This window comes from Podarcis gaigeae (genome assembly GCF_964106915.1).
Source record: "Podarcis gaigeae genome assembly, chromosome: 13".
Taxonomy (NCBI): Eukaryota; Metazoa; Chordata; class Lepidosauria; order Squamata; family Lacertidae; genus Podarcis; species Podarcis gaigeae.
In genome coordinates, this window is record NC_139689.1 from 1685524 (window position 1) to 1705970 (window position 20447).

General features: G+C 53.9%; 2 protein-coding genes across 11 annotated transcripts in view; one reads left to right on the forward strand and one right to left on the reverse strand.

Annotated features, from left to right (window-relative positions):
- Window positions 1–7760, reverse strand: part of LRCH4 (leucine rich repeats and calponin homology domain containing 4) — a 67346-nt gene extending 59586 nt beyond the window's left edge. For 3 of the 5 annotated variants that reach the window (XM_083706705.1, XM_083706704.1, XM_083706703.1), the window contains exon 1: window positions 4366–4599. In XM_083706705.1, coding sequence (XP_083562831.1) covers window positions 4366–4561 — 196 coding nt within the window. In that variant the 5' untranslated portion in view covers window positions 4562–4599. Of the gene's footprint in view, window positions 1–4365; window positions 4608–7581 lie in introns of those variants that run through there. The other 2 variants (XM_083706706.1, XM_083706707.1) reach the window with 2 other exon arrangements.
- On the forward strand, window positions 5397–20015 carry FBXO24 (F-box protein 24). 6 transcript variants are annotated; one of them, XM_083706773.1, is made up of 11 exons: window positions 5397–5639; window positions 6125–7174; window positions 9303–9401; window positions 10401–10587; window positions 10818–11056; window positions 12049–12310; window positions 15202–15360; window positions 16501–16622; window positions 17682–17813; window positions 18243–18413; window positions 19547–20015. In XM_083706773.1, the coding sequence occupies exons 2-11, from the start codon at window positions 7160–7162 to the stop codon at window positions 19874–19876; spliced, it is 1716 nt and encodes a 571-aa protein (XP_083562899.1). In that variant the 5' UTR covers window positions 5397–5639; window positions 6125–7159; the 3' UTR covers window positions 19877–20015. The 6 variants fall into 6 exon arrangements, with proteins under 6 accessions (XP_083562899.1, XP_083562900.1, XP_083562898.1 ...); XM_083706774.1 differs by having other exon boundaries at window positions 9306–9401; XM_083706772.1 differs by lacking the exon at window positions 5397–5639 and having other exon boundaries at window positions 5888–7174.
- Window positions 20016–20447: the final 432 nt, after the last annotated feature.

The following is a 20447-nucleotide window of genomic DNA, read 5'->3' on the forward strand; positions in this document are numbered from 1 at the left end:
GGTTTGGCGTGATGTATATAAACTGACTGGGACGCGGGTGGCGCTGTGGGTTAAACCACAGAGCCTAGGGCTTGCCGATCAGAAGGTCGGCAGTTCGAATCCCCGCAACGGGGTGAGCTCCCGTTGCTCGGTCCCTGCTCCTGCCCACCTAGCAGTTCAAAAGCACGTCAAGTGCAAGTAGATAAATAGGTACCGCTCCGGCAGGAAGGTAAATGGCGTTTCCATGCACTGCTCTGGTTCGCCAGAAGCGGCTTAGTCCCGCTGGTCACGCGACCCGGAAGCTGTACGCCGGCTCCCTCGGCCAGTAAAGCCAGATGAGCACCGCAACCCCAGAGTCAGCCACGACTGGACCTTACGGTCAGGGGTCCCTTTACCTTTACCTATATAAACTGAGTCAGTAAGTGTCAAGAAGGGTGTGATCTTTTGCTGGAATCCAATAAAAAGATTATATCTATTCATATATGATATAGATATAGATAGTTCCATTGACTAATCCCAGCAGGATCTGAGATGGTCACAGGATCTCTCTGGGTTCTCTGGTCCCAAGCACAGCGAGGTCCAAGTTTTCACACAACCAACAAACCTGGGAGGACCCCCACAGCTCCTGCCTCTCACAATCTTGCAAACAAAGACACAAGGCTAGAATCCTGAACGCAATTGCCTTTTTTATTCGTATGACTAGAGTTCTACTCAACCTTTTCTCCAGGCAATTCAAGGAGGCATAAACATTTCTCCATTTTTATCTTCACAACCACCCTGTGAGGTAGGTGAGGCTGAGAGTGGGACTGGGCCACGGTTGCCCAGTGGGCTTTATGGCCCTGTGGGGATTTGAACCCTGGTCTCCCCCAAGTTCTGGATTAATGTTTGCCCACTGCATCAGTGTGCAGGCACATTGCAGAGGGTTGGACTGGATGACCCTTGGTGTCCCTTCCAACTCTGCAATTCTGTGACTCTATGACATGGATAGGATTTTGCTATAAACGAGCAGAGGAAAGCAAGATTAGGATGGCTGCAAAAGCGGCATTCACACCCCCAAAAAACCTCGGAGGCAACTTGCTCCGGTTCTGCACCGCCACTTCCCCATGACCTAATTCAGAAGGGGTGGAAGAGGGCAGGCTGCTCAACTGTTTCTTCCCACCACAGGGACAGAAGTCATTACCTCACGCCATCTGCGCTGAACAAAAGAGGAAGCGACACCTGACACAGCGGCGCCATCCTTGCCCACTGGAACTCCCCGCCACAAGACCCAGCGATGGGAAGCAGCTTGGCTGGAGCCCAAAGAGGGCTAAACAAATTCGTAAGAAGAGACCTCTAGATCTGGCCAGTGGGGGGCCATCTTAGTCCAGCATCCTGTACACCTGTGGGATACCCGCAGCTGCAACTCTCCCCTCCTGCAGTTTCCAGAAACTAGAATTTGAAAGCAACTTGAGGCAGAGGAGAAATCTGCCCGTGGGTCACTTAGCACACAGAAGAGGCTTCTACCTGCACATCTCTGGCTTGTGGGCTTCCGGGAACCATTTGGCCAGCTGCTGTGGGAAACAGATCTTTCACCTTGGAGGGGTTGGGGAATGAAAGCAGGGATATTTCCCAGCAGCTAACTGGCGCTGTGGTTTAAACCACTGAGCTTGCCGATCAGAAGGTCGGCGGTTTGAATCCCTGCGACGGGGTGAGCTCCCGTTGCTCTGTCCCAGCTCCTGCCAACCTAGCAGTTCGAAAGCACGTCAACGTGCAAGTAGATAAAGAGGTACCGCTCTGGCGGGAAGGTAAACGGCGTTTCCGTGCGCTGCTCTGGTTCGCCAGAAGGGGTTAGTCCTGCTGGCCACATGACCCGGAAGCTGTACACCAGCTCCCTCGGCCAGTAAAGCGAGATGAGCGCCGCAACCCCAGAGTCATTTGTGACTGGACTTAACTGTCAGGGGTCCCTTTACCTTTTTAACTTCACACCGGACAACAACGCTAGCCCTGGAAGTCATTTCAGCAGCCAGCCAGCCAGCTTGGGAGGCTGTGAGAGCAAAACACACTGCACAGCCTCTGCTGACTCACCTCTTCCAAGGGGGAGGGAGATATTTTTCCCTCCCCCACAGCCCACCCCCAGCCCTCCTGCCCACCAAGCAGCACTTGCGCCAAGCGAGGGTGCGGGTGGCAGGGATTTGCGGGTGACAGGAGGCCTCCCGCACTCCAAATGGCAGAAGCGTTGCTGGGGAGGGGGGAGGAAGAGTGGGAAAGAAGTAGGCAGCCATCGACAGCAGCAGCACATTTGCAGAAGGGCGGCATGAGGAAGCTATGCAAAGCGGCACAGGAAGAGAGAGCGAGGCTGGCGCATGCAAAGGAAGGCTCCCTGTCTTGACCCCCCCCCTCGCAGCCTGTCACTGCCACAAGTGTCACACGCTGGAAACCAGAAGACACCCCCCCCCAACTTGGCTGAAGCAGTTGCTGCCAACGCCACCACTTTCCCAGCTTCATCCCCAAAGAACAGGAGACTGGGGTGGTTTCAGTGTCAGAAAAACATTATTAACTCATGGTGTGTTCCTTGTAAAAAAAGGGAGGATTTGGCTGAAGACGGCCTGCTGCGTAAGCCGACTTTGAAATGCTCGAGGGCAAGGCAGATGCCAAGGCTACCCGCTTAGGAATGGCAGCAAAGGGCAGGAAGGGTCTTATCTCTCTCCCACCCCCCCATATCGCAAAGATCTGCCAAGCAAGGGCCGGGCTTCCGCAAGAACCAGAGATTCTCCGGAGATACCGTCAGATACGCCCATTTCCTTCACCAGAAAGAGACAGAAAAACCTCGCCCTCAAGGTGAAGGAAGTCTCCTGCCTTGGCAGGCACACTCAAACGCACTCGCTAAAAAGTCTTTCTGCTAATCCCACTGGGTGCTAAGGCAGGAACAGGGGGCTGTGGCCCTCAGATGATGGCGCACTACAACTTTCGGCATCACCTGTCACCCACGCTGCAGGAGGCGGATGGGAGCCGGGGTCCTACGTGTGGAGGCCCACAATTTCCTCCATCCCCGGGGTAGAATCATGGAGTTGCAAGGGACCCTCGAAGGTCCTCTAGCCCAACCCCCTACAAGGCAGGAATCTCACCTCAGGCATCCAGCCCAACCCCACACTATTGCCAATCCTGGCGGCTACAGTTCCCAGAAGCTGCCACTTGACTTTGGGCACCTTGGTGCCCCTGTTGTTTCAGCTGTAGTGACCCTCTTGTTTTATGGGGTGGGAATTTTTCATGGGCAGAGTTCAGGTCTGGCTCCTGGGCAAAAGTGATGGACGGCACAGCGAAAGCGGAAGGCAGGCTCCCGGCTCCCCTCGGCTTGGAGGCCCCATTCCAGCCCTTTCACGGCCTCTTGCCTCACACACAGGCACACGGGAGAGACGGGGTCTCCTGCCCACGGAAGCTGGGCATCTTCTCCGTGTGCAAGATTCTGCCACATCGCTCAACAACCACCCCAAACACCACTTGGCATTCCAACACGCAACTGCAACCTAAGTGGAGGACAAGGGAAAGCCTTTGGAACTCCACGACACAAGAGTGCCGTTTGAGTATCACCGGGAGAAGGCGGGGAAATCCTGGTACTGAAAGAGCAGCGGAGTTGATGCGAGGACAAGATCCAAAAGCGCCCCAGGGTGCAGCTGGCCTCATCAAGTGACTGGACCGGGGCAGGAGAGCCCAAATCCGACTCCTTGCCTAGCCCATTCTCATCTTGGCCTACCTCGCAGGGAAGTTGTGTAAATAAAGAGGAGATGCTGGGGAATCTGGATCTAGAAGCCCCCTTGGGGGGCAGTCAATCCCTCTCAGCCAAGTCTACCGCACAAGGTTGTTGTGGGGATTAAATGAGGGCAAAACCTGGGTTCGAATCCTCCACGCAGCACCTATGAAGCTCCCTGGGTGATCCTGGGCACCACTGCCTGCCTCTCAGCCTAAGGTTCTCAACCTGTGGGTCCCCAGGTGTGGTTGGACTACAACTCCCATCATCCCTCAACTAGATAGGGGTGATGGGAGTTGTAGTCCAACCACATCTGGGGACCCACAGGTTGAGAAAGGCTGGAACCTACCTCGCAGGGTTGTTGTGGGGGGGGGCTAAATTACCATGGGGAAGAACCATGCACAGAACTTGGAGGGGGGGGAAAGATGCAATACCAGCACAATGCAATCAATCGATAATTTCGAAAGTGGGTGTTTGGGGAGGGCGTGGCCAAAAGAGGGGAGTGGCCAGAAAGATGAAGACCCCTAAGGGAGGCGGCAGCTTCTCCCCCTGTGGGCGTGGCCAAGGGTTGGTTGCTGGGAAACGAGATGGGAAAGGGAGGGAGCGGGAAGGGGAGGAGCCAGGGGCGGGGTCAGGGAGGTGGGCGTGGCCGGTCTGCTCACCCGCCTGCGTGGTGTCGCTGAGGTCCCAGCGCCGGGCTGCTGCTCCTCCGGGGAAGTGTCTGAGGCGCCGCCCGGCCAGGCTCAGGCTGCCCGAAGCCGCCGCTTCCTCCAAGGCCCGCTCGGGCCCAGGGAGCGGGCCGGGCCAGGAGGGGGAGGGCGGGGGCAGCGCGTCGGCCCCGCCCTCGCCCGCCGCCATCCCGCAGGCTCCGCTGTGCTCGCTGAGGCAGCCGCTGGCCGACTGAGAGCTGGCGGGCAGGAGCGGCGAGACCCCAGCCACAGGGGGCGGGTCCCGAGGAGCCGCCTCGGCCTATGAGGAGCCGGCCACGCGGGGAGCCGCCAATCGCGGGGCGGCGGGCGGGGAGCAGCCGAAGCAGGCAACCAATGGCGTGGAAACGGGCCGTCGGGTTCTTCCTCCTTTCGCTCCAATCAAGGGCGCGGGCGGAGGGAGAAGTGAGGGGGCGGCTGTTGGCCAATGAGAGATCCGTGAAGGGCGCTGACTACCGCTTCGGCCAATCGCATACCAAGGAGGCGGTTCCTAAGGCCACCACCCCCAGACTGAAAGCGCTCCGTGATTTTGCCTCGCGCCTGCCTCAGCCAATGGAATTCATAGAGGCAGGGCGTGAAACTATTGACCAATCACTGAGCAAGCAACTTGATGTCGGGCTTATCACAGCGCTCGGAAGGAAAGAGAGAGAAGGGCGACCAATCAGGAAAGGGGCCACGCCCACCCGTACTTTTGGCGCCAACAGTTGAAAGACTGAAGCGGCGTGAGGTGACTGAGGCGGGGCAGGTCCTTTGACGGCGAAGACAAGAGGGCGAAGAGTGGCAGCGAGGCGGACCAATCAGCAATTTCCCTCTGGAAGGGTGGGTGCTGGGAACCTGAGGGAATAAGACGGAGACCAATCAGATTCAGTCTCACCCCAGCAGAGGCGGGCACTAAAAGTTTGAATGGCAACGCAACCAACCAATCGACACTAGGAAAAGGCGCGACGCGTTCTGACTGGCAGGCCGTTCTCCCAACGGGATGGGGCGGGGAGGGAAGGGCGGGAAGCCCTCAGTGAATTACGGCCTGTCACCCTTCTCTGGGCATGTGCAGAGTGCCTCCCTGTCCAAGCCCGCGCTTGAATGATGTGAAGAAAGGGAGGCGCACCTAACAGCCCAATTCCTTTGAAGCCTAGAAGGAACGCCTCTGGGCATGTGCAGAGTGCTGATGAACCTCAATGCAACTGGGGGGCATTCTCAGATTTATTTTGATGCATTTCAGCGAGCTAAAGGTGTATATATATATATATATGCTGCTTCATTATGAATCTGGGCCCTTGAGGCGGTTTGCAGAACCGTGTGCCCTGGCTTGAGGCCAAGGTGGCGCCCGCCAGGCGCTTGGGACTACAACTCCCACCAGCCAGGGCCGTGCCAGCTGGGGGCGGCTGGGAGTTGTAGTCCCAAAGAGCAGAGCGCGCCTTGTGCCCAGGAGAGGGGCTCCCAGGCAGCCCAGCAAGGAGACAGACCCACCTTCCTCTTCCCTGTATCAGATGCCCAGCAGGGAAGAAGGAAGGAGGGGTGCCTGGGTTGGGTGAAGATGCAGGCAGCCAGCCAGACAAAGGCCCAGAGGAAGAGGCTGCCCAGATCCAGCCCCTGGTTTTCCAACCCTGGAAAGCTGAGGTTTGCAACAGGCAGCCAGCCGGTGTTTTTCTCTGTATTAAAAACCACTTTAAGAAGCCATTCTATCTTATTGTTTCATGCTTTTTCTTGCTTGCAGGCAGGTTGGGACGCAAACGCTGGATCAGGCCCAAGTGGGGGGCAGATATGGCCAGCATCCTGTTCAACCAGATGCCTCAATGGGAAAGCCCCTGAGCAGGATTCGAATGCAAGACCAGCCCTCTCCCGCAGTTCTCGGCAGCTGGTGTTCAGAAGTGCCTGGCCATCCTGGCTAGTAGCCATTGAGAGGCCTCTCCTCCCAACAAAGGTCCGTATAGTTAATGCTCTCGTTTTCCCTGTAGTGATGTATGGAAGTGAGAGCTGGACAGTAAAGAAGGCTGATCGCTGAAGAATGGATGCTTTTGAATTCTGGTGCTGGAGGAGACTCTGGAGAGTCCCATGGACTACAAGAAGATTAAACCTCTCCATTCTGAAGGAAATCAGCCCTGAGGGCTCACTGGAAGGACAGATCCTGAAGCTGAGGCTCCAAGACTTTGGCCACCTCTTGAGAAGAGAAGACTCCCTGGAAAAGACCCTGATGTTGGGAAAGATGGAGGGCACAAGGAGAAGGGGACGACAGGGGATGAGATGGTGGGACAGTGTTCTAGAAGAGACCAGCATGAGTTTGACTAAACTGCGGGAGGCAGTGGAAGACAGGAGGGCCTGGTGTGCTCTGGTCCAGGGGGTCACGAAGAGGCGGACACCACTAAATGACACAGCAACAACAACATGCAGGACCTCGGCAGGTAGAAAGAGAGAGGCGAGGAAACCTTCCCTTCCCTAACCTGGTGCCCTCTGGATATTTTGCAGGAAAACTCATGCACTGGCTGAGTTGCTGAAGGGATGCAGTTGTGACACCTGCCGGTGAAAGGAGGCGTTGGGGAACTGGAGGACAGAGCAAGCTCTAGTGGGCCAAGGGCCTGGATGCCTGCCTTCTCTGGAATTGAGAGTGGAGACTTGTGGGTTATTAGAACTAGGGGGCAAGATCTAGAATTCCCGAGTCCTCTGGAAGGGCAGGCTAGAAGCTCTTGACGCCAAGGTGTGCTCGGAGGGTGGAACGTCCAGCTGGCAGCATCAAACTTTGCATTCAGCCGCAATGTGTGTTTCCATGGTACGTTTAATCACTTTGGGCAGCTGTAAAAAATGGGCATTACTTAAGGCAGCCTTCCCCCAACCTAGTGCCCTCAAGACATTTTTGGACTACAATCCCCAACGGCCTCAGATGGCTCAACCGTACGGTGCCAGGGCTCTTGGGAGTTGTAGTCTGAAACACCCAGAATGCACCAGGTGTTGGGGGAAGGCTGGCCCAACCCTCCCAATACCTCTGCCTAGTCCTTCTACTCTCAGAATAAGTGGAATCAGAAGCAGCTACGAGAGTAAAGCCAAACATTTCCCCTATATGCATTCAGAAGCCACTGACAACACCTCTCTTGGGTATCAGCTAATTCTGGATGTTGCAAATGGAAAGTAGGAGAAAGGACAGAACTGATACTGACCAATCCACCCTTTGTCACTCACCCCTTTCTGGGTGCATCGACGAAGCATCTCATTTAACATATATTAATAACGAGACATGTCACTATGACTCCAAGGAGAGAAAGTACCGGCCATAACCCCCATAACTCACTGCCCCTTAGCGGAGGAGCAGAACAGACTGTGGAGTGCTGGAACAAATCAGAGCTGGTAGCACGATCCCGGTCCTTGGGTGCACACCTTGCCTGGTCTTTAATCCCAGGACCCGGTGGTACCTAGTGCACAGGTCATAAAGACAGTCCCAGATAGGTGCTGATGTCACAGTGCCCCAGTTACCAGGGGAACCCCTGTCTCTGTGAAGCCATCAGGACGGCCATTATCACATAGTGCCATGTCCCCCGGGGTGATTCACCTGGTGGGCAGAGGCATTCATAAGCCTTGGCCATGCTGGGCCCAGCAACAAGGGTGGGTCTGAGAGCTCACACCCACCGCGCAAGCGATGGCTGGGCGGGCAGACATGAGCGACAGGCGCATCGTCCGAAAATTCAGAAGGAGAAAGCTCCAGCGCTTCTCCCACATCTCTAGCATTGAGGAACCGCTTGGAGTGAGCATGCTATATTTTGGCTGCAGGGCAGGGCAGACACCTGTGTGGGGATTTTTCCAAGAGTGGGAGGAGGAGGAAATGGTTCAGCAGAGTGGGGAGCTTTTCCCTTTCAGTTGACTGAATTGGGGATGCTGCTTCCATTGCTTGATTGCATGTGCAAATTAATTTAAAATAAACTGTCTAGCCAAATCGGTAAGCAAGCTACACAATATTTTCTTCAAACTTGGAGAAATCCGCACAAGCTGGCTACTTTGACGAGTCAGCGCTGTGACTCACCACGTTCTGAAAAATCTTTGAAAAGTGGGTTGGAAAGGATTTGTCACATAAAAAAAACAAAAAAAAACCTTCAACCCAGAAGAGTATTGTGGCAATTAATTACGGCATAAGCTTTCATGGACTACTACAGAGTGCAAGACACACTCTGGTCATGCCTGTGTCCCCAAGTCCAGGTCCAACGCAGCAAAGCAACTGCATGAAAACTTTGTGTTGCCTTTGCTATGTGAAATAAGTGTCACATAAGCTGTTTCTAATGGGACAAAATAGCTTTTCAGCATCAAATGTGTAATTATCTTCAAGGGAGGGAGAAAAATCCCAGCTAGATGTTGATTTCTAACGCAGGGTCGTGTTGCCTCCTGGTGTGCAACCAGGGAAATGCACTTGCAAGGCTGCCCGCTATCTCTCAAGGCACTGCTGCTAACGTTCCTATTCCATCCACAAGGCAGATATAAATTATTATGAAACTGGTTTCACCTTGGTGGAATGAATCACGGTTTCCCTTAAAGTGCCCTGGGCAATCATGGTTTTGGGCCAGGGCTGAAAATGCTTTGCCAGAGATTGTGAGTCAGACCGCTCTCGGAACGCAAGACACGATATGACAGAGGAAGCCCCTGGACCAGACAGAAGCTTGCCACTGTTCTGTGGGTGTGACAGGCAGAAATTCAACTGGGGGAGACATTTTTCTGACACTATGTCCATGTAGTGATGGGGAAGCTACACCTTGTGAAAATCTGCTGTGCAAGGCAAGGGATTCCTAGGGGTAGCAAAACTTGAGGCCCAGCACCTTTCTGCTTTGAAACTAAACCCTGAAAGAGAAAAAAAAAAAGATTCCTCCTGGCTGCTCACACTATTGCCTCCCTCCCCATCCTCCTTCCTTTCCCCTCAGCAGCCCAAGAAGAAGCGGCGCAGCTCATCCACTGAGACCACAGAAGACAAGAAGGGCAGAGGAGATTCCATCTCTATCCAGGTCTTCCCTCCAGAACTGGTGAGTGAGGCTGCCTGGCTGTGGTTTAGGAGGTGGGCACAGCGAGATCATAATAACAGCCTTCTGGATCAAGCCAGTGGCCCACCTGGTCCAGCATCCTGTTCTCACAGTGGCCAGCCAGATGGCCTTTATGAGAAACCTACTAGCAGGACCTAAGCACAAGAGCAACTCTTCCCCTCCTGCGACCCTATCTGCCCACGGACTGTCTCGCCAGAGTGGTGCATGCTCTGGTTATCTCCCGCTTGGACTATTGCAATACGCTCTGCATGGGGCTACCTTTGAAGGTGACCCGGAAACTGCAATTAATCCAGAATGCGGCAGCTAGACTGGGGACTGGGAGCGGCTGCCGAGACCATATAACGCTGGTCCTGAGAGATCTGCATTGGCTCCCAGTACGTTTCCGAGCACAATTCAAAGTGTTGGTGCTGACCTTGAAAGCCCTAAACGGCCTCAAAGGCCCAGTATACCTGAAGGAGCGTCTCCACCCCCATCGTTCAGCCCGGACACTGAGGTGCAGCTCCGAGGGCCTTCTGGCAGTTCCCTCCCTGCAAGAAGCTACAGGGAACCAGGCAGAGGGCCTTCTCAGTGGTGGCACCCGCCCTGTGGAACTCCCTCCCACCAGGCGTCAAAGAGAAAAACAACTACCAGACTTCTAGAAGACATCTGAAGGCAGCCTTGTTTAGGGAAGTTTTAAATGTTTGATGCATTACTGTATTTTAATATTGTGTTGGAAGCCGCCCAGAGTGGCTGGGGAAGCCCAGCCAGATGGGCGGGGTATAAATAATATATTATATTATTATTATTATTATTATTATTATTATTATTATTATTATTTATTATTATAATAAATTATTATTCCCAGCAAGTGGAATTTGGAAGCATCGCTGTCTCCGACTGTGGAGGCAGGGCAGAGCGAACAGCACACTAGTTCAGCGAGGTGTGTGTGTGTGTGAGACGCTCCCTGTGCTCACCTTGACTTGAGTCCCTCCTTCTCTCCAGCTGTACTACATTATCTCCTTCCTGCCTGTCAAGGATGTGGTGGCTCTGGGCCAGACCTGCCGGTACTTCTATGAGGTGTGCGACAGTGAGGGGGTCTGGCAGAGGATCTGCCGCCGCCTTTCTCCTCGCCTGCGGGACGAGAACTCTGGTGGCAGCCGGCCGTGGAAGAGATCGGCCATACTCAACTGTCAGTATACCTCAGTGGTGGGAGGAAGGGGGGAAGGGTGTGGTTTTTTTGCTGTGTGAGAAAAAGCTCTACATCTGCCTGGGCTGGGGGGAGCTGAAGAGGGCTGGCCGATCCCGCAAAAGGGGATCCCACCCTGCCCCCATTCCCCAGGGAAGGGAGCGGTGTAGCTGTGGCAGCTCCTTCAGACAGACCCACTCCCTCTGCCCCTGGGGGGTCTCTCTGTCCCACAGACACCAAGGGCTTGTACTTCCAGATGTTCAGCGGCCGCCGGCACTTTGTCAGCAAGACGATTGCCCCGCTGCTCTCGCACGGCTACCGGAAGTTCTTGCCCACCAAGGACCACGTCTTCATCCTGGACTACAACGGCACCCTCTTCTTCCTCAAGAACGCCCTGGTCTCCTCCACCATGGGCCACATCCAGTGGCGACGCGCCTGCCGCTACATGGTGCTCTGCCGCAGTGCCAAGGACGTAGGTGCCCGGGAGAGGAGAGAAACCCTGCGGTGTGGGGGCAGGCTGCCTGTCCCCACTGCTTTCCAGAGGCGGGAGCAGGGCAGGACAGGCCAGAGCCATGGCCTGGCAGTGGAGCTGTGGGCAGAGTGCAGTCCCGGTTGAGAGGGAGGGAGAGAAAGGAGATGAGCAGCCTAGGTCAGCTTCATTTATTGCTGCCTGGATGCCTGCCTTAAACAGCTGCTTGAAGAAGTGCGGCTGATCCTCTGGCCCCTGGCCCCGTACCCATCTTAGAGGGAGCTGCAGCAGGTGGGGTTCAGAGAATTAATGCTACACTGGAGGAAGAGAAAGGTGCATCTGCCTTGAAGAAAATTAAATCATGAAAAGGTGGAGGTGTTATGTTTTCAAGTCCAGGAGGTCCATAGCATGGGGTGCTCCTGGACCCAAGTCTGTCACTGAAGGCTCAGGTGGCTAGGAGAGCCGGTGTGGTGTAGTGGTTAGGAGCAGTAGACTCGTAATCTGGTGAACCGGGTTCGCTTCCCCGCTCCTCCACATACAGCTGCTGGGTGACCTTGGGCCAGTCACACTTCTCTCAGCCTCACTCACCTCACAGCATGTTTGTTGTAGGGGAGGAAGGGAAAGGAGAATGTTAGCCGCTTTGAGACTCCTTAGGGTAGTGATAAAGTGGGGTATCAAATCCACACTCCTCCTCCTCCTCCTCCTCTTCTTCTTCTTCTTCTTCGATGTGAGTTCCACACTCTGGACACTTCCAGACCCTTTAGTACCTCCCTTTAGGGAAAGGCGTCATACAGTCCTGTGGCACCCTAGTTTCTTTCCCCAGAAGCTGGTTGCGCCAGGGCTCTTTGTGAGAGGGGAGGGTCTTCTCTGCCACCCCTGAGTGCACAGCCCGGACTTCTTCCCCCTCTAGATCCCTGATCAGTTCCTGCAGCATCCCGGGATCTCCGGCCTCCTGACCCTGAGTGCCTCCTCCCTCCTCCTTCTTCTGCCTGCAGTTTGCCACGGACCCCCGGAGCGACACTGTGTACCGCAAGTACCTGTACGTGCTGGCCACCCGCGAACAGCCGGTTACGGCAGCCGTGGGGCGCAGCGAGGGCTCCAGCCCAGCCGGCAGCGGGCGCCTCTGCGACTGCGTGGAGGTCTACCTGCAATCCAGCGGGCAGCGGGTCTTCAAGATGACCTTCCACTTCTCCATGAAGTTCAAGCAGATTGTGCTGGTGGGGCAGGAGACGGAGAGGTCCCTCTTGCTCCTGACAGGTGAGCCCCTGCAGGGATTGAGAGAGAGAGAGTATAAACACAGCAAAATAGAATAATAGATGCCAAATAAAACAATACAGAGGGACGCGGGTGGTGCTGTGGGTAAAACCTCAGCGCCTAGGACTTGCCGATCGCATGGTCGGCAGTTCGAATCCCTGCGGCGGGGTGCGCTCCTGTCGTTCGGTCCCAGCGCCTGCCAACCTAGCAGTTCGAAACCACCTCCATTCCGTGTGCTGCGCTGGCTCGCCAGATGTAGCTTGTCACGCTGGCCATGTGACCCGGAAGTGTCTGCGGACAGCGCTGGGTCCCGGCCTATAGAGTGAGATGAGCGCACAACCCTAGAGTCTGTCAAGACTGGCCCATACGGGCAGGGGTACCTTTACCTTTAAAACAATACAGAAGTAGAGGAAAAGGGGATATCTGGAGCCAAATGTATAGAGACAGAAATCCATACCAAAAATCAAACGTAATAAATTAATATCGCCAAGTTCCAAGTAACACAAATGGGTTTACATTCTCTGGTACCTTATTACTCCAAAACAAAAAATTCCTTCCAGTAGCACCTTAAAGACCAACTAAGTTAGTTCTAGGTATGAGCTTTCGTGTGCATGCACACTTCTTCATGCACACTTCTTGTATCTGAAGAAGTGTGCATGCACACGAAAGCTCATACCTAGAACTAACTTAGTTGGTCTTTAAGGTGCTACTGGAAGGAATTTTTTGTTTTGACTATGGCAGACCAACACGGCTACCTATCTGTAACCTTATTACTCCAGTACATCAGACTCCATTTCTCAATGAATATATCATATTGTTGTCTACCCTCTCTGGTTCTTACCATGTACAATCGTACTTTTGAACACCTTGCGACTCAAACGTTTTGGCTCCCGAACGCCATGAACTTGGAAGTGAGTGTTCCAGTTTGCGAATGTTTTTTGGAAGCCAAACGTCTTCTACAGCCAACATGGAAGCTGCGCCTTGGTTTTCAAACGTTTTTGGAAGTCGAACGGACTTCCGGAATGGATTCCGATCTAGAACCAAGATACAACTGTATCTGAGCTTAACTATACATACTGCATCCCAGATTTTAGGTACCCGTTCTCTCATGGACTATATTCTCATTTTAATTCCAGCTTTGAGAAGTAATAATTCTGGCAGCAGTTAACTGCTAACAGTGGCTGCAGTTTAACAAATGCTTCACACGCTGAGCCTCATCCTCACAGAGAGATTTGCTAAAGCAGCAGTTCCCAAACTATTTACAGTGGTACCTCAGGTTACATACGCTTCAGGTTACAGACTCCGCTAACCCAGAAATATTACCTCGGGTTAAGAACTTTGCTTCAGGATGAGAACAGAAATCGTGCTCCGATGGCGCAGCAGCAGCAGGAGGCCCCATTAGTTAAACTGGTGCTTCAGGTTAAGAATAGTTTCGGGTTAAGAACTGACCTCTGGAATGAATGAAGTACTTAACCGGAGGTACCACTGTAGTTTAATTAATTCAGCAAAACAAATGAACTTGATCCAGTGATGGTACCACTCTATTCTGCCTTGGTCAGAGTAGACTACACCTGGAATGTTGCGTTCAGATTAAGAAGGATGTTGACAAGCCGGAAGGTGCGCAGAGGAGGGTGACCAAGATGATCAAGGGTCTGGAAACCCAGCCTGATGAGGAATGGTTCAGGGAGTTGGGGATGTTTAGCCTGGAAAAGAGGAGACTGAGAGGAGACATGATAGTCATCTTCAGGTATCTGAAGGGCTGTCCCATGGAAGAGGGAGCAGCAAGCTTGTTTTCCTCCTGCTCTGGAGGGTAGGACTCGAACTCGTGGCTTCAAGTTGCAAGAAAGGAGTTTCTGACTAAACATCAGGAAGCACTTTCTGACAGTAAAAGCCGTTCAACAGTGCAACAGATTCCCTCAGAAGGTGGCAGGCTCTCCTTCCTTGGAGGTTTTTAAGCAGAGGTTGGATGGCCATCTGTCTTGGATTCTTTAGCTGAGAATCCTGCATTGCAGGGGGTTGGGCTAGATGACCCTCAGGGTCATCTGTGGATGGGCTTGATGAAGTGATGCTGTTTTCCCAGTGCCTGGTTCAAAGTCGCTTAGCAGGAGTCTTCAATCTGGAGTCCTGGAGAGAAGTTGGAGGACCACATTAAAGCCACGTTCCAACAAATACGCTGCTGGAAATGCAACAGGGACCTTCTTAATCCCTGTCCCTAGTGCAGGAGAGCAATCAGAAATAGCTTTGAAAGCCATTGTATTTTGTTAAATACAAAACAAGGAAGGTGTTTTGCTCTAGGCTCTGGCCTAGTCAGTTGTAAATAAATGATCAATACACTTCTGTACTGGAGACCCTGAGATGCCCTCCCTCAAATTACCAAACCTGGTCCTCCCCTTGTGGGGAAAGGGGTGAATACAGAGTATATGCACAGGGCATGTGCAACAAGGCATGGCCTACAGTCGCCCTGACCTGGTCCCTCGCGTCGTGCTCCTTTAATTAATAATAATAATAATAATAATAATAATAATAATAATAATAATAATAAATTATTTATATACTGCCCTCCCCAGCCAAAGCCGTGCTCAGAGCAGCTAACAACAATAAAAGTAACACAGCATTCTAAAATCAAAGATGTCAAGTCCCGCAGGGCCCTAGTCTCTTGTGACAGAGTGTTCCACCAGATTGGGGCCATAGCCGAAAAGGCCCTGGCTCTGGTTGAGGCCAGCCTAACCTCCCTGTGGCCTCCAAGATGTTTTTGTTTGAAGACAGTAAGGTCCTCCGTGGGACATACCAGGAGAGGCGGTCCCATAGGCCGTATAGGGCTTTGTGCATGTGGAGGCAAGCAAATTCCGCAGTCACTTTTTGTGGGGTGTTTTGTTACCCCCCCCCCCCCACAGAGGAAGGGAAGATCTACAGTTTGGTGGTGAACGAGACCCAGCTGGACCAGCCGCGCTCCTACACTGTGCAGCTGGCTCTGCGCAAAGTCTCCAAGTGCCTCCCTCACATCTCTGTCCGCAACATGCACTCCAACCAGAGCAGCGCCGTCTACCTCACAGGTAAGCAGAAGTGCCCTCCAGCCAGGCCACTCTCTGCCCAGAGGCCGCCACAACCAATAGGGTCCAGAAACCAAGCCATCTTATTATTATTTATTATGCATGACGAATGGTTGAGGGACCTGGGCATGTTTCACCTGGAGAGGACAAGAACCGAGAGGGGACAGGAGAGCTGCCTTCAGGTATCTGAAGCGTTGTCACACAGAAGACGGAGCAAGCTTGTTTTCTGCTGCTCCGGAGGGAAGGACCTGAGCCAACAGATCCCAATATGACAAGAAAGGAAATTTCAACTATTGAAGCTATTTGACAGTGGGGCAGATTGCCTTGGAGCCGGGTGGACTCCCCTTCCCTGGAGTTTTTAAAGCAGAGTTTGGGTGGCTTCCTGTCAGGAATTCTTGAGCTACAGTTCCCGCATTGCAGTGACTAGATGACCCTCCAGCGGGCTGTACATGCTCCTCAACCTTGTGCCACTGCTGTCACTATTGGCCATTCCTCTGTCCTCATGAAGAGGCCAGGGATCACACATGGCAATGTGGTCTGCCCCCAAGAGGGTGTACAGGTGATATCAGGAAGCCCAAACTGAGCTGAGAGAAGCCTGAGAAGTGGGGGTTGGGGGGGATGTTATTGGTATAGGGACGCAGGTGGCGCTGTGGGTTAAACCACAGAGCCTAGGACTTGCTGATCAGAAGGTCAGTGGTTCGAAGCCCCACGAGAGGGTGAGCTCCCGTTGCTCGGTCCCTGCTCCTGCCAACCCAGCAGTTCGAAAGCACATCAAAGTGCAAGTAGATAGATAGGTCCCGCTCCAGCGGGAAGGTAAACGGCATTTCGTGCGCTGCTCTGGTTCGCCAGAAGCGGCTTAGTCCTGCTGGCCACATGACCCAGAAGCTGTACGCCGGCTCCCTTGGCCAATAAAGCGAGATGGGGCTTAAGAAGAGAGTAGCAGGAGGGCACCGTCCTGAAAGCCAGGAGCAGGCGTTTGAACCCAGTGCAAAATGCCACGGGCAGCCACTGCAGCGGGGAGCCCTCCACCCGCAGAACCCCAGCCTCCTTGCCTGGGATAGTTGGAGTCTGTTCTGGGGGAGCCCTTCTGCCTCTGTGCAGGGCCAGGGTTTGGCCAGCAACGATCTTGCATCTCCTCCACAGACGAGGGCACCGTCTACTTTGAGGTCCACTCGCCCGGTGTTTACCGCGACCTCTTTGGCACCCTCCATGCGTTCGACCCGCTGGATCAGCAGATGCCCCTGGCTCTCTCCCTCCCGGCTAAGGTAACCCAGAGGTGGGGCTCTGTCCTGTTCCCCGCCCTCCCCTCTCCCACCAGGGGAGGACTTCTTCTTCTTCTTACTGACTTAACAACCATCCAAACAGACAGGCAGAAAAAAAGCCCACCTAGATTCAGTTGCATGCCACCCTAACCTCTGAGCGGTGCGGGATTCCAGGGGTTCCCAGTGCTTACCCAAGGTCTGTGTTTCCTTTTGGAAATGAGGCACAGCGGAGACTGCGGTGTCTTTAGGATATACGGTTTATTTAGAAATATATACATGAGCCTACGATGGAGGGGTTCACAGCAAGAGGGTCTTGTAGCATTGGATTCAAGCAGGCGTCAGACCTTGATCTCAAAAGCTGCTCTGACTCGCCTGCTTGCTGCTTTGTCTCTCTGCCACGTGACTCTTGCCCCTTCTCTATGCTTCCCACATTGCTTCTCGCCTCTCTCCACTAAGCTCTGGTTTCATCTGCTGAGGCAAAGAGGCCTCACCCATTTGCCATCTCAAACCGACTCCTTTCAATCCTTTTGTTCTTTTAATGGCCCATCGCCCAGGCAGTCCTTCAACACAGGAGGAGAGCCTGGCTTAATTAGCTGTTAGCACATGCTGGATCAAATAATTAGAAGTGTCTGGTGTGTGGCTTAACACCTCAAGTCTTAAAGGAGTCTGACACTTGCTGGGTCCAGAGATGAAAGTGGTCTGACCCCAACAAACAAATCTTCCCCTGGTGCCAAAAGTTGTTGGAAACCCCAGAAGGAGAAAGTGTTATTGTGCTCAGGTCCTGATTGCAGGATTCCCATTGAAGCATCTGGTTGGCCACTGTGAGAATAGGAGGCTGGATTAGGCAGGCCAGTGGTGTGATGCAATGGGCCCTTCTTAGGGAGAGGGAAATGCTCTCTGCATGTGCTCAGGAGCACCGATGGATGAATACCATGTGTTTCAAGCAGCAGTGGTGACAAGGTGATATGATGGGAGTCCTACTTGAGATTAAGCCCCGTGTCCTCGCTCAGGCCTTAGGCGTGGGTCAGACTCTCTCCCTTCCCCTCTCCCGCTTTGTGGCAGGTCCTCAGCTGTGCCCTTGGCTACAACCACCTGGGGCTAGTGGACGAGTTTGGGCGGATCTTCATGCAAGGAAATAACCGCTATGGCCAGCTAGGCACAGGCGACAAGATAGACCGCGGGGAGCCTGCCCAGGTGAGAGGAGAGCAGACCACCCTTCCTGGGGTGGAGTGGGGACCCTCAGAGCTCCAGGAAGCATCTGAGCCCTTGCAAATTACTAATTTGGGTCACCTGGCATTTTGGTCTGGGCAGAACCACCTTTATGGGCCGTGTCAAGCTCAAATCAGGCATTGTGACACGTAGAAAAGGTTGTCCCTTTTCTACCTTGAGTCCCCTTCATGGGAGGTTTTTGGCGACCACCTGCCTGGGATTGTCTAGCTGGGATTCCTGCCTTGCAAGGGGTCAGGCTAGATAGCACTCGGGGGTCTCTTCCAACTCTACAATTCTGTGGTTCTACGCCCATTTCACCTGAGCCTCTGCCAGCAACAGGAAACCTCCCTCCAGCAATCATGATGGCTGCGAATCCTCAGCCACGCTCTGATGCCGCTGTGCTCCCTGTTGCAGGTGCACTACCTCAAGTGCCCCATCGACCTCTGCTGCGGCCTCAACCACACGCTGGTGCTGAGCCAGAGCGGGGACTTCAGCAAGGACCTGATGGGCTGTGGCTGCGGAGCTGGAGGGCGCCTGCCCGGGTGGCCCAAAGGCAGCGCCTCTTTCGTCCGGCTGCACACCAAGGTGAGGGGGAGAGAGGTGGGAGGAGGCCAAAACGTGGGCAGTCAGGACCTGGGAAGTGGGCTGGGTGGGCTGCATAGCCCGTGGGTGTCGGCCATGGAATCTAGTCATTCCCAGCCATCTCTCCTGCCCCCTTCCTGTGTTATGCTCCGATCTTTTCTGTGCACATGGATATTTTAGTGCAGCAGCACCTACACTCTGGAACTCCCTGCCTCTTGACATCACTGTGCCAAAAACATTTTTGTTTAGACAAGCCCACCCAGGCATGTAGAATGCCAATTTGTGGTATGCCCCATGGAGGACCTTAAGGTCTATATATAGCAACACCCTAGAGGTCCCGAGCCCTAAGGAAGCTAGATTAGCCTCAACCAGAGCCAGGGCCTTTTCAGCACTGGCTCCGGCCTGGTGGAACGCTCTGTCTCATGAGACCAGGGCCCTGCAGGATCTGCTTTCTTTCCGCAGGGCCTGTAAGACAGAGTTGTTCCGCCTGGCCTTTGGCTTAGAATCAGTTTGATTCCCTCCCCCTCTTTCTTTTTTCCTTTCTCCTCCTGTGATGAGGCTGCATCCTAATGTTTTAATGTTGTATTTTAATCTTTTTTAAATTGTATTTTAATCAACTTGTTTTTATTATTGGTTAGCCGCCCTGAGCCCGGTCTTGGCTGGGGAGGGCGGGGTGTAAATAAATTTATTATTATTATTATTATTATTATTATTATTATTATTATTATTATTATTAGGATCCACAAAACTGCTTCAAAACCCTGAGTGTGGTTTTATCTCCTAATCCTCAGTGTCAGGGCTGGAGGGAGGGTCCCAACATCCCCATGGCATCCTCCTGAGTGCAGAGGGTTGTGTGCTGCCTCCTGGACACTGTCTCCAACCCCTAGGTGGCTTTAAAAGGCAAAAACATGGTGGAGTAGGAGAAGGCTCCTAGCCAGGAGGGCTACTTGCTCTGCCTCCACAGTCAGAGGCAGCCATGCTTCTGAATCCCAGTCGCTGGGAACCCTGGGAGGGGAGAGGGCTCTGCTCGTTTCCCACAGGCCTCTGGTTGGCTGCAGTGAGAACAGGCCACGGGCCTAGATGGGCAATTGGCCTGATCCGGCGTGGCTCTCCTGAGATCCGTCTCCCCCTCTCAGGTGCCACCCTGTGCCCGCCGCATCTGCTCCACCCGCGAGTGCCTCTACATGCTGTCCAGCCACGACATTGAGGAGGTCCCCGCCTACCGCGAGCTGCCGGCCAGCAAGGCAGGGGTGGCGCCGAGCGACACGGAGGCCATGGCGGCCCGGGCGTGCGAGGAGTACCTGAGCCAGCTGCACAAGTGCCCGACGCTGGAGGGGCGCATGGCCAAGATGAAGGAAGCCGTCGGCAGCATGCCCCTCATGACCTTCCAGAAGGACTTCTTCTGGGAGGCTCTGGACATGATCCAGCGGGCGGCGGAAATCCAGGAAGCCCCTGCACCCAGCTAGCTGTCGCCGGCCGCGGCTCCCTCTCACCCCGCCCCTCCTGTCACCCCACCCCACCCGTTAGACGCATCATGGATCATGATTAACCGATAGAGAAGACTTCAGACTGAACAATTGGGCGTAAATAAAGCACAAGACCTAACACAGCTTCCCGTGGACCATGCTGGGGTAAGTGACGAAACGGCGGGGCCGGGGCGTCCTTGGAGGAGCCCGGAAGGGGCCGCACGCAATGCGTGGATGCAGAGGTGCGCATTGCCAACATCGTGTGGTTCTTCAAATCTGTGGCGCTCACCTCGTAAAGGGTAGGGTTGGGAAAGCTTCGGGAAAGGGCAACCCGCCTAGGAGGAAAGGTTGCGGCGTTTGGGATTTTTGAGTTTGGAGGAAGAGGCGACATGATAGAAGTTTTGAGTGTTGTGGAGAAAGCAAATGGGCAGAGTTGGAGGCGTTGATGCTTCTGAGGACCAGTTTCTTGCTGGAACCACAGGAGGGGAGAGCGTTGCTCTTGTGCTCAAATCCTGCTTCCCATAAGGGGCATCTGTTTGGCCACCGTGAGAACAGGAGGCTGGACTAGATG